Genomic DNA, 13,399 nt, shown 5'->3' on the forward strand with positions numbered 1-13,399 from the left:
CGAAAACCTCAAAAATTTCCCCCATCAAAACAGTTTAGCAATGCGGTATATAGACATCTAAGAGTCCATAATTTTTTTATGCATCACATCAAAATTATCGCACTTGCAATTGTGTGAGAGAGTCATGAATATAATTATGTAAGTGATGATGCAAGATGTAAACAAATTTAAGTAAGTGGCTGCTATATAGACCTATTACTCTGGCATGAACTAAATACACCATGCATGGTTGTGTAAAAAAACTCTGAAATACCAGAATAGACATTGTTGAAAAAATTAGTTGGCAATTGCATATCAATTTTTTTCTGCTGATTGATATAAATTAGATGTTAATTGGGAAATCAGCCTTAATGTCACATTTTACAAGTCAAATATACTTACGAAGTTACGATTAAAATAAGGCATTCTAAACTTGCTTTCAATCACTTTTACAATGATTAGAATCACTAGTCAGCTACAATACCTTGAATTACAATAAATTCTATGAAATATTTTATCTGGCACATAAGTGCTTTAGTGGTAACACATAATGTCACATTACGAATCGTTTTTCAAAATCCGGTCGCATAAAGAATACCAGTCCCAGCAAAATTATAAATCAATGTAATGTTTCCACAAAGAAAGCAAAACACACTGCATGATGACAGGAAAAGGCCAGTCAGTGAAATCACTGTTGTGTGTGCAGAGCCACTGGCTACAAGGCATAATATTACACTGTATTATACAGTGGAACCTCAGTTATCCGGATTCTCGGTTAACCGAACCACGGAAATGACTGCTCTATTAGAGTAGTGACTGTTCTATTAGAGTAGTTGAAAATACAGATATTTTCAAAAAATTATCTTCATGCTATTTTAAGGTTATTTATACACAGTTTCAGAGATACAGACTTTTCAGACTTATGGCCGGACCACCTCTGGTCCCAAGGGGTTCGGATAACTGAGGTTCGACTGTACTGTGTAAAGATCAACTGATCATGAATGAGTGGATTTATCAACTATTGTAATTATGCTTTAAAATATATATATATCACTGTGAAAAAAGAGGGATATAAGATGGTATTTCCAGTGGGCAGTGGCTTATTGAATACAAAAAAGCTTGGTATAACCTGTATTATACTAACAATCTCTTGTAAGACTTCAGTTAATGTGTTAAATATACTGAAACCATATATGTGATGGTATAGTGTGGACATTATATTAGATATAAGCTATTTAAGGTAATGTGGTAAATAAACTGAAACCATATATGCAATAGTATAGTATGGATTATACTAAAGTATAAAATTAGTATAATACAGGATTTATATTAAGGCTTATTTGTATTCAATAAGCCACTGGAAATACCATCTTATATCCCACTTTTTGCACAGTGTATATTATTAATGCTTTACAGCACAAGTGCTGAAGGTTTGTAGGACACCTGGTCCTACAACCTGCTCAAAGACATTAGCTAAGTTTGAAAAGTTTCAGAAAGGAGAAAAAATCCATGACTGGACCAAAGTTACCAAGTAGCCTCGAACCAGCAGCCATCTGATTTATGCTCAAATGCTTACAGGAGTCTACCAGGCAGTCAGAATGTTTTTTTCTTGTTATTTTCATGTAATTATATCCATTAACATAAAAAATATATATTAAATTTCAGTAGTGCTGCTGCAGTTAAAGGAACCAGACACGTGCACCATAATGTTTACTGTTTAGTTACATTTATAACTACTATAATTATAATATGGTACGTATGTGTGGTGACTAAGATAATTAAAGATTTGTTAATCAAGATACTTGGATATTTCTGCAGTCACTCTATATGTAATCAAAATGTGATTCATGAACAGGTCCTTATGTGCTGCATTACAGCATATTTGGTGACAGTTAATTACCAGATGTTTGCTATAATATAGCCCATAACCATAACAAATTATCAGTTGCTGCTGCTGACTTTACATCCTGACATTTAATAGCTATACCTTTCAGTCTCATCATAGTTCAAAAACCATATGCCACAATGACATAATACAATTGGTGACAGGAGAGGGCCAGCTGACATAAGGAAATTTGTAAAGTTTGAGAGACATCAGTGAAAAGGAAGAAGCTAACCTATGTTCTGCGAAGATCAATGAAATGCATGGATTCATCATAAGTGCAGTGGACTAATGTCAGCAGTATTTGATGTCAGTAATGAGAATTTGTTACAGCCACTGTAATATAAATTTTACTTTTATAAACACTTTCCCACCGTTTGCTAATTATTTTACTAGATTTTAGATTTACTTTTGTATAATGTTAATGCATTGATTGGGTATATAAGCTTTGCCCTTACCTGTATTTAATCATAATCATAAATATATAGAGTAGCTCATATAACTCAGAATTCCTTAAGCCTAATCATTTAGCCCAGTAGTCATACAGCTGCTTACTCAGCTGCATATAATCACCACTGATGGTTCTAAACGTTTTGAATACAAAAATTATTTTACACAAAAAAGCAAATTATGGTACTGCAACTTTTGGTTTAACAATGCTATGCAATGTCAAAAGTAATGTAGTATGCAGAACTAAAAATGTATGCATGTGTGACAGCATCATTGTACAGTATGACATCACATACAGTAAATGCACGCAATGACTACTATTTGGAATTTATACATCGATTGAAATTGTTGTGAGAGATTTGTCATCTTTTCAGGTCTAGACTTATACAAACATTAAAAATGCTATAATTGTGCAACTGTTCAAATTTGTATCTCCAGGCTAATTTCTCTGTGAAATAGAAAGGCTGCATGAGTGTGATTACAAACATGTAATCCAGTAGCTACAGTATCTACATAAATGCATGTATAATAAAGTTCAAAATTACTTTCCTATATGCTTTTGTTCTTTCTACCATATTATCTTATGTCAAGGTACAGCATATGCAGGATTTTGAGTCATTTTCACTTTTCTATCAACATTGATATCTTCATAACAGTTAACTCCACTACCAGCTCCTCCTCCTCCTCCTACAGGGTTAGTTGTCATAGTTTGATATGCTGGGTTGTCCTCCATCTTTATCGTACCAACTGTTGACACTGTATAGGCTGGATTGGTGTCCATTTGTACCTTATCAGATGATGGAGGTTGGACATTTTCATATGTTGGAGGAACAGTGTGCATTGCTACTGAATAACCTATCAGGGAAAATGCTATAAGTAATAGGCTCTTGCACAGAGTACCATTACTACAGATCCCAATTCAAAGTTTCTTGATACATACGTATATGTGACCAGGCCTGTGAAAATAGGGCATGTGGGCACATGATTTTTTCCTACTTTTTCAAACTTTCATCACTCATAACATTTTGTACCATTATGCTATGGCAATGCAATTTTGAGCATCTAATTGGCTTTATGATGCAAGTAACAAAATACAAATATTCTGTTCCAGCACTGGGATTGAGTGACATGGTGTAGTTGTGCCCACATGCCCTGTTTTCGCAGGCCCAGTCACATATACAGAGTTGTATTTTACTACATAATAATATAACATACAGTACACTGTGGTAGTTTCATTAAATGCTAATTAATAGTCAAACTTCAGATCACTGGGGTCTACATCCATAATTTAATAACCTAAAAGCTGTATGTTGTGGTGCTTTTGTTTCACTCAGATGCTGCTAGACAGGTCTAGTCTGAAGTCCTACAGAGTGAAATCTCTATAATGATGTTCGCTGGAGCTCAAAAATTGTGTCAAATTAGTAAAGATGATACATAACTGAGGTTACATAAAACAACAATTTAATTAGAGTGACAAACAGAGTCAGATTATATAAATATTCTGGATTATTGAGGTGTCAAATAGATAGGTCAGTAGTTGTTCTTTGACAGCTGCTTGTAATGCAGAAATATAGCTTTGAAAAATAGAAACAAGTCTATTACACCACTTTTTACTGCAGTTACATGCAAGCACTGTAGTATTACTGTAGGAAATAAACATGAAAAGGATTCATAATACACATATTTAGACATTCCCAAATTTAACCACGAAAGGTTATAAATTCCTTTAAGTAATGTCTCAACTAAGCTACCATGTCATATTACTAACTTGAAAGCAATTTAAGGTAATGGCTATATGTGACTGTCTCTGGGAAAACCGGTCTTATTGACCATTTAAAAGTATCGAGAAATGTCGGTTCTAAATATTCAGAGTGTTGTAGCTGGCCATTGGTGGTAGCTACGCATATCAAATTTTCGCACGTTTTACAACAATTTCTTACCTTCCTGACCATCCACTGAAGTAGTCAACAGCTAAGTTTCCCTTTTAGATAGTTTAAAACCAAGGTTTATTGTATCAGGCAAGCTACAAAATGGGTGGGAGGCGAGGGCTCTAGAAGGCGGGCAAGATGGTGTTCAAAAATAGAAAAGGAAAGTGTTGGGATGAACTAGGCCACTTTATGGGACATTCTGGGATCAGAGCTGGCTAAAATGAAAGGAAATTTAGTCATTGTCCAACACCACGGAACTGTACAGTCACACACAGCCATCTCCTGGCTGGCCAGGGCTCCATCAAGACCCCAGACCACTCATACAGCTTGCCACAGTGCTTTTAAAAAGCAGCCAGCAAAAACAGACCACTTTATTCTGGTCGACTGTGACAGTGAAATTTGATAGTGCATTCATTAAGCTTTGCGTTTGTGTGAAAAAATCAAACTTCCTGTCTTGGGCAATAAGAATGGTTTTCGCAGATCCAGTCACTAGAGCTGGGTGATATACCGGTATTGTTAGTAATCTTTGATATTTAAGTCATACTGATTTTGATACCACCTGTTTTTTTAATACCACAATACCATCTGGGCACTATGGCCTCCCTGTGGGCTTGTTTCATCCCATATTTAGAAGGTAACCAGACATGTGACAATGTTTGTAGGCGTGTGCTGATGTAGTCAGCTAACCAAACTATGTAAACAAGTTTGTTTGTGATAATTTGTACCTATGTTTGCTGAGCTACCATGGGTATTCGGTGCTTTTGTTGAGGTAAATGGCAGTTACTTTAATACCAATGGCTTTTACATTTATACCGCGATATTTAGTAATACCGTGATACTTTTTATGGAAGGTATACTGTTTACTATTTTTCAATACCGCTCAGCACTACTAGTCACATATTTATTTTAGTGGTGTAAAGCAGTAATTATACAATATCTAAAACTGTATGAAGTTTCAGAGTTGTAAAATGAACATGCACCTTGTATTTGTTGTGAAATATGCACTCTGGACAGACAATTAACTTAAACTATGATATCTTTGGTGTGTAATTTTATTCATAGGTTGTACTTATTTAGAGATTTAGTTTTTTAGCTATTTTTAGTACATGTAGGCCTAGAACTTTCTCTCTGTAGTACTGTATAAAGAGATGTGTGCTTGTAAAATTTAGTGCAGTTACTTGAATTATTTTTGTGTTGTTTAAACTTTTGAGCCATCCGCTAGCGGTACATGCTAACAGGTTATGGGCCCAGTCCTAGTTGAGTATTAGTTTGAAGTAGAGAGACATTTCCTGGTATTATTTGAACTGTTTTACCTATTTCATTATATGGCTGAGTCTAAGATTGCTACTGCTGTTGTTCCATTAAATGGCACCAACTATCCCACCTGGAAGATACAGTGTAAGATGGCTCTGATGAAAGAAGGCTTGTGGAAAATAGTAACTGGAGAAGAAGTTGCACCTACTGGCAATGCTGCAGAACAATCAAAATTTGCTGCAAGAAAAGATAGAGCTCTGGCTAATATTGTTTTGTCTGTGGATACTTCGCTCTTGTATCTCATAAGTGATCCAACTGATCCTGTTGTTGTTTGGGGAAAGTTAGCAGGACAATTTGAGAAGAAAACTTGGGCAACAAGACTTGACCTACGCCGCAAACTTCACTCCCTTCAATTGAAGGATGGAGAATCAGCACAGACACATATAAAAGTTATGACTGAACTGTTTGACTCACTTTCTGTTGCTGGAGAAACTGTATCAGAGGAGGATCGTGTTGTGTACCTCCTTGCAAGCCTGCCAGAGTCTCACAATGTTTTGGTAACTGCACTAGAAGCAAATGAAGGTGTGCCAAAGTTTGAAGTTGTTACAGAACGTATTCTGCACCAAGAGAGAAAGTCAAAGGATAAACCTCCAGCTACAGATGGTGCATTTGTGTCGCAGAAACATTTTAGAAAAAGACCAATGAGGTGTAACCATTGTGGGCGACTGAGGCACATCAGAAAGTATTGCCGTGACCTAAATAAAGTAGAGAAGGAGCGTCAGAAGGAGAAAGATGAAAAGAAAAAGACTCACAAAGCAGCTCCAGTATCTGTACATGCCAAAAGTCCAGACAGTGAAAGTTCTGGATTGATTGCAAGCCATGCATTGTCAGCATTAAGCCAAAATGAGAAATGTGCCTGGATTGTTGACTCAGGAGCTACATGTCACATGTGTCATGATGAAAAGAGTTTTACAGCCCTCTATCAAATAAAAGAACCTGTCCAATAGATGTGGTTTTGGGAGATGGACATTCTCTCATAGCTACTGGAAAAGGGAAAGTGGTTTTAGAAGTAACATTACCAAATGGTGAGTCAAAGTCTTGCACATTACATGATGTTCTCTATGTGCCAAAACTTGCATATAATTTAATCAGTGTGACCAAAGCCTCTCAGACAGGCAAAGTGGTAAAGTTTACAAAGTCAGCTTGCTATATACTAGACAGAAACCACAAGATTGTTGCCAAGGCTGCCAAAGTAGGAAGTCTTTACCAACTTGACCACAAACCTAACCATGAAAGAGTTAATGTTGCTAAACAACCTGAAACAAAAGAAGATTTATGGCACAAACGTTATGGTCACCTTGGTGTGAGTAGCCTTCAAAAGTTAGCAAACAAAAATCTTGTTGATGGCTTTGATTTTAATTTGTCTCAAGACCTTACCTTTTGTGAAGCCTGTCCTCAAGGCAAACAGCACTGAAACAAGTTTACCCCCAGTAGCAGAAGGGCAGATCAGTTATTAGAGCTTGTTCACAGTGATGTGTGTGGGAAAATGAATGAGAAATCACTAGGTGGTGCAGAATATTTTCTGACATTTATTGCTAATAAGACATGATATGTGTGGGTATCAAGACACACGGTAGTGTGTCGTGTGGCCCAAGAAGCCGAAGCGTAACACCCGTGAGTATATTGACAGGAAGAAAGAAAACACAATTTTCGCACCTCCGTAGCTCTGTGCTTCCTTGATGAAACAAGACGATTTTTGCTGTGGACATGCCCTCCAACTTCAGCACTCCACATTCCAAATTTGAGCGAAATCACTTTACGCGTTCCCGAGATATGCGACTTCAAAAATTGGCCCAGTTTCTTCATTTTTTTCTTCTTATTTTTATTCCTCTTGTCGCACACTTACAAAAACTGCTATAAAACGCGAACGTCATATCCGATTTCCTTGAAATTTGGCACACAGAATGGGGGTATAAAGGCGCATCTCGGTACCACCTTTGGCTGGAATACGATAGACAGGCAAAGAGTTATGAGCGATTATTCACGAAAAATAACACCAGTATGTTGTCACGCCTACAGGGTAAACCGCGTATGGGAAGAAGCTGAAAATCGGTGGGTGAATAGGTTAACTATTGAACCTCAAACCTTTTGTGGTTTGAAAGAAATTGAGCTAAAAACCAGGAAGATACAACGAAAAAACCAACAGTGTGTAACAATTATGCAATCGAGATTAGCTAATAAAAAAACGACTGCTTGCCACGCCTACCAGATAAACCGCTTGGGTTAATGCTTTGAAAATCATTGTACAGATGGAGTAATCATCTTAGAAAGGTTCATCAATGATGTAGAAGTATCAGACTTAAAGCCACGGAGTTATAACATGAAATCCAACTTGGTGCAACAAGTGCGAGATCGAGATACTCTAATAGAGCAGTCATCCTAATAGAGCAGTCACCCTAATAGAGCAGTCACCCTAATAGAGCAGTCACCCTGAAGAGAATTCAAGGGATCAGCTAGAAACAAGAAACCTGCATAGAGATCATCTACACACAAGTCACCCTGTAGAGAGATCAGCTAGAAGAAATTACCTTGTATGGAGTTCATGCAACTATGGAAAGAGATAGTTCAGCTAGAAGAAGTCACTTTGTAGAGTTCAGCTACAAAGAAACCACCATGTAGAGAGTTCAGCTACAAACAAATCTCCCTGTAGAGAGATCAGCTAGAAGAAGTTACCTTGTAGAGAGTTCAGCTACAAAGAAACCATCATGTAGAGAGTTCAGCTGCAAGCAAATCACCTATAGAGAGTTCAGCTACAAACAAACCTCCCTGTAGAGAGATCAGCTAGAAGAAGTTACCTTGTAGAGAGTTCAGCTTCAAACAAATCACCCTGTAGAAAAATCAGCTATAGCTAGAAGAAGTCACCTTGTAGGGAGTTCATGCAACTATGGAAAGAGATTGTTCAGCTAGAAGAAATCACCTTGTAGAGTTCAGCTACAAAGAAACCACCATGTAGAGAGTTCAGCTACAAACAAATCACCCTGTAGAGAGTTCAATAGAGGAAGTTACCTTGCAGAGAGTTCAGCTACAAAGAAACCATCATGTAGAGAGTTCAGCTGCAAACAAATCACCTGTAGAGAGTTCAGCTACAAGCAAATCTCCCTGTAGAGAGATCAGCTAGAAGAAGTCACCTGGTAGAGACTTCAGTTACAAAGAAACCACCATGTAGAGAGCTCAGCTACAAACTAGTGACCTTGTAGAGACATCAGCTAGAAGAAGTCACCTTGTAGAGAGTTCAGTTACAAAGAAACCACCATGTAGAGAGCTCAGCTACAAACTAGTGACCTTGTAGAGACATCAGCTAGAAGAAGTTACCTTGTAGAGAGTTCAGATACAAAGAAACCATTCTTTAAAGAGCTCAGCTGCAAACAAATCACCTGTACAGAATTCAGCTACAAACAAATCACCCTGTAGAAAGATCAGCTAGAAGAAGTTACCTTGTAGAGAGTTCAGTTACAAAGAAACCACCATGTAGAGAATTCTGCTACAAACTAGTGACCCTGTAAAGACATCAGCTAGAAGAAGTTACCTTGTAGAGAGTTCAGCTACAAAGAAACCATTCTGTAAATAGCTCAGCTGCAAACAATCACCTATACAGAATTCAGCTACAACAAATCACCCTGTAGAGAGATCAGCTAGAAGAAGTTAACTTGTAGAGAGTTCAGCTACAAAGAAATCATCGTTTAGAGAGTTCAGCTTCAAACAAATCACCTGTAGAGAGTTCAGTTACAAACAAATCTCCCTGTAGAGAGATCAGCTAGAAGAAGTTACTTTGTAGAGAGTTCAGCTACAAACAAATCTCCCTGTAGAGAGATCAGCTAGAAGAAGTTACTTTGTAGAGAGTTCAGTTACAAACAAATCTCCCTGTAGAGAGATCAGCTAGAAGAAGTTACCTTGTAGAGAGTTCAGCTACAAACAAATCACCTATAGAAAGGTCAGCTAGAAGAAGTCACCTTGTAGAAAGTTCAGTTACAAAGAAACCACCATGTAGAGAGTTCAGCTACAAACTAGTGATCTTGTAGAGACATCAGCTAGAAAAGTTACCTTGTAGAGAGTTCAGCTACAAAGGAACCATTCTGTAAAGAGCTCAGCTGCAAACAAATCACCTGTACAGAATTCAGCTACAAACAAATCACCCTGTAGAAAGATCAGCTAGAAGAAGTTACCTTGTAGAGAGTTCAGTTACAAAGAAACCACCATGTAGAGAATTCAGTTACAAACTAGTGACCCTGTAAAGACATCAGCTAGAAGAAGTTACCTTGTAGAGAGTTCAGCTACAAAGAAACCATTCTGTAAATAGCTCAGCTGCAAACAATCACCTATACAGAATTCAGCTACAACAAATCACCCTGTAGAGAGATCAGCTAGAAGAAGTTAACTTGTAGAGAGTTCAGCTACAAAGAAATCATCGTTTAGAGAGTTCAGCTTCAAACAAATCACCTGTAGAGAGTTCAGCTACAAACAAATCTCCCTGTAGAGAGATCAGCTAGAAGAAGTTACTTTGTAGAGAGTTCAGCTACAAACAAATCTCCCTGTAGAGAGATCAGCTAGAAGAAGTTACCTTGTAGAGAGTTCAGCTACAAACAAATCACCCTATAGAAAGGTCAGCTAGAAGAAGTCACCTTGTAGAAAGTTCAGTTACAAAGAAACCACCATGTAGAGAGTTCAGCTACAACCTAGTGATCTTGTAGAGACATCAGCTAGAAAAGTTACCTTGTAGAGAGTTCAGCTACAAAGGAACCATTCTGTAAAGAGCTCAGCTGCAAACAAATCACCTGTACAGAATTCAGCTACAAACAAATCACCCCGTAGAGAGATCAGCTAGAAGAAATTACCTTGTAGATAGTTCACCTACAAAAATATCTCCCTGTAGAGAGATCAGCTAGAAGAAGTTACCTTGTAGATGGTTCAGCTACAAACAAATCTCCCTGTAGAGAGATCAGCTAGAAGAAATTACCTTGTAGATAGTTCAGCTACAAACAAATCACCCTGTAGAAAGATCAGTTAGAAGAAGTTACCTTGTAGAGAGTTCAGCTACAAAGAAACCATTTTGTAAAGAGCTCAGCTGCAAGCAAATCACCTGTACAGAATTCAGCTACGAACAAATCACCCTGTAGAGAGATCAGCTAGAAGAAGTTACCTTGTAGATAGTTCAGCTACAAACAAATCACCCTGTAGAAAGATCAGTTAGATGAAGTTACCTAGCTTGTAGAGAGTTCAGCTACAAAGAAACCATTTTGTAAAGAGCTCAGCTGCAAACAAATCACCTGTACAGAATTCAGCTACAAACAAATCACCCTGTAGAGAGATCAGCTAGAAGAAGTTACCTTGTAGATAGTTCAGCTACAAACAAATCTCTCTGTAGAGAGATCAGCTAGAAGAAATTACCTTGTAGAGATTTCAGCTACAAAGAAACCACCATGTAGAGAGTTCAGCTGCAAAGAAATTACCCTGTAGAAAATTCTGCCATAAACAAATTGCCCTGTAGAAAGATCAGTTAGAAGAAGTTACCTTTTAGAGAGTTCAGCTACAAAGAAACCATTCTGTAAAGAGCTCAGCTGCAAACAAATCACCTGTACAGAATTCAGCTACAAACACATCACCCTGTAGAGAGATCAGCTAGAAGAAGTTACCTTGTAGATCGTTCAGCTACAAACAATTCACCCTGTAGAGAGAGCATCTAGAAGAAGTCACCTTGTAGAGTGTTCAGTTACAAAGAAACTACCATGGAGATTTCTGTAATCAATATATGTATTATATATATAATTTGTACAGTTACTGATAAAATATTTAAAGTACATCTACTTCATCTTTTCTTCCTCCTGTGGTAAAGAAAAAAAACTTAGGTTAAAAAGTCCCAAAGCTGGCCATAGGCCGGCTTTGGGGTATACAAATACAAAAAGAAATGAAATCTAATCCAAAACAGCCAAGCTGTAAAAAAAGTGTGCAGCCCTCAGAAAGGCTATGGCGAAAAAGATGTGAAATCCAAGGTGGCGGCCAAGAAATGGCTGTGATGGTAGGTTAATGGTAAAAATTTAATAACGACAATTCAGGTGAATTTTTTGTGCCGCTTGGTCTTGGCACAAAATTCACCTGAATTGTTATTATTAAAATTTTTACCATTAACTTACCATCACAGCCATTTCTTGGCTGCCACCTTGGATTTCACATCTTTTATCGTCATAGCCTTTCTGAAGGCCGCACACTTTTTTTACAGCTTGGCTGTTTTGTTGGATTAGACATTGTCTACAGCGAAAAGACCAGGTCTTTGAGAAATTTTGTGAATGGCAAGTAATGGTAGAGAGATCCACTGGTCAAAAGCTGAAAGCTATATGCACAGACAATGGAGAAGAATTTACCTCCACTGAGTTTGAAGCACACCTACGAGCAGAAGGAGTAAAACATGAGCTTACGATACCGAAAAACCCAGAACAAATTGGTGTGGCTGAACGTATGAACAGAACCCTTGTTGAGACTGTTAGGTCAATGCTGTCTTGTGCCAACTTACCACACAAATTCTGGGGTGAAGCTCTCTCAACTGCAGCTTATCTGCGTAACCAAAGCCCTACCAAAGCAGTAAAAGGGATGACCCCATATGAGGCCTGGACTGGGGAAAAACCCAAAGTTGATCACTTGAGAATTTTGGGTGCCAAGCTTTGTACATGTTCCTAAAGATGAGAGAAAGAAACTAGATTCAAAATCTAGGAAGTGTGTTCTGAAGGGTTATGGCACTACTACTAAAGGTTACAGGTTGTATGATCCACTTAAGGAAAAGGTATAGTGTTTAGTCGAGATGTTATTTTCAATGAACAGAAATGTGGACTGGTGTTGAAGATTCAATTCAACATGAGCCTAAGAAATATGTGTGTCTAGAGTACTCAGACGAGCCAACAGATACTTCATCTGAACCTCCACTGCTGAGATGTTCTGAGCGTGAAAGAAAACAGACTGAATTCTACGGACAACAATGCAATGTGACAGATTTCAAGGAGCCCAAATCAGTTAGTGAGGCACAAACAAACCAGAAGTGGCTTGATGCCATGGAAAATGAAATTGGCTTTCTTCATGACAACAATGTATGGGAACTTGTAGAATTACCAGAAGATCGAAAGGCAGTGGGAAGCAAATGGGTGTTTAAAGTGAAGACAAATGCTGATGGGTCTATTGAGAGATGCAAGGCTCGTCTAGTTGCTCAGGGGTATTCTCAACAAGAAGGGCTTGACTATGATGAAACTTTTAGCCCAGTAGTAAGATCTGAATCTGTTCGCTCTGTAATTGCTCTTGCCGCCATGAATAATTTGAGATTGCACCAGATGGATATCACCACTGCATTCCTCCATGGTGACCTACAAGAGGAAGTATATATGAAGCAACCTGAGGGTTTTGTGGCACAAGGTCTGGACTACAAAGCTGTAAACCTGCTGCTACTCTAGTGGCCACAGGAACAAAGCTGTTGAAAGCTACTGAAGATTCATAACTGTTTGACACCACTTTGTATCAATCTGCTGTGGGCATGTTGCTGTATCTTTCAGGATGGACCAGACCAGACATCACATTTGCTGTCAGTAATGTTGCCAGATTCTGCTCCAAGCCAACCAAAGAACATTGGGTGGCAGTTAAGCTTATTCTGAGGTATCTGAAGGGCACAATCACTTAGGGACTAATATATTCAAATAATGATAAAAATGACGATACAATAATTAGATACTCGGATGCTGATTGGGCTGGTGATACAAATGATCGAAAATCTACCTCAGGCTACCTGTTTATGGTGAGTGGAGCACCAGTAAGCTGGAAGAGCAAGAAGCAAACTCGTGTTGCTCTGTCTACAGCTGAAGCTGAGTATGTT

General features: G+C 38.0%; 1 protein-coding gene across 3 annotated transcripts in view; it reads right to left on the reverse strand.

The window, feature by feature from the left end:
• Window positions 1-2,625: 2,625 nt before the first annotated feature.
• Window positions 2,626-13,399, reverse strand: part of LOC136249758 (uncharacterized) — a 72,886-nt gene continuing 62,112 nt past the window's right edge. For all 3 annotated transcript variants that reach the window (XM_066041885.1, XM_066041877.1, XM_066041869.1), the window contains exon 10: window positions 2,626-3,166. In XM_066041885.1, the coding sequence (XP_065897957.1) occupies window positions 2,898-3,166 (269 nt within the window). In that variant the 3' untranslated portion in view covers window positions 2,626-2,897. The remainder of the gene's footprint in view (window positions 3,167-13,399) is intronic.

The sequence above is a fragment of the Dysidea avara genome, chromosome 1 (genome assembly GCF_963678975.1).
Source record: "Dysidea avara chromosome 1, odDysAvar1.4, whole genome shotgun sequence".
NCBI classification, from domain to species: Eukaryota; Metazoa; Porifera; class Demospongiae; order Dictyoceratida; family Dysideidae; genus Dysidea; species Dysidea avara.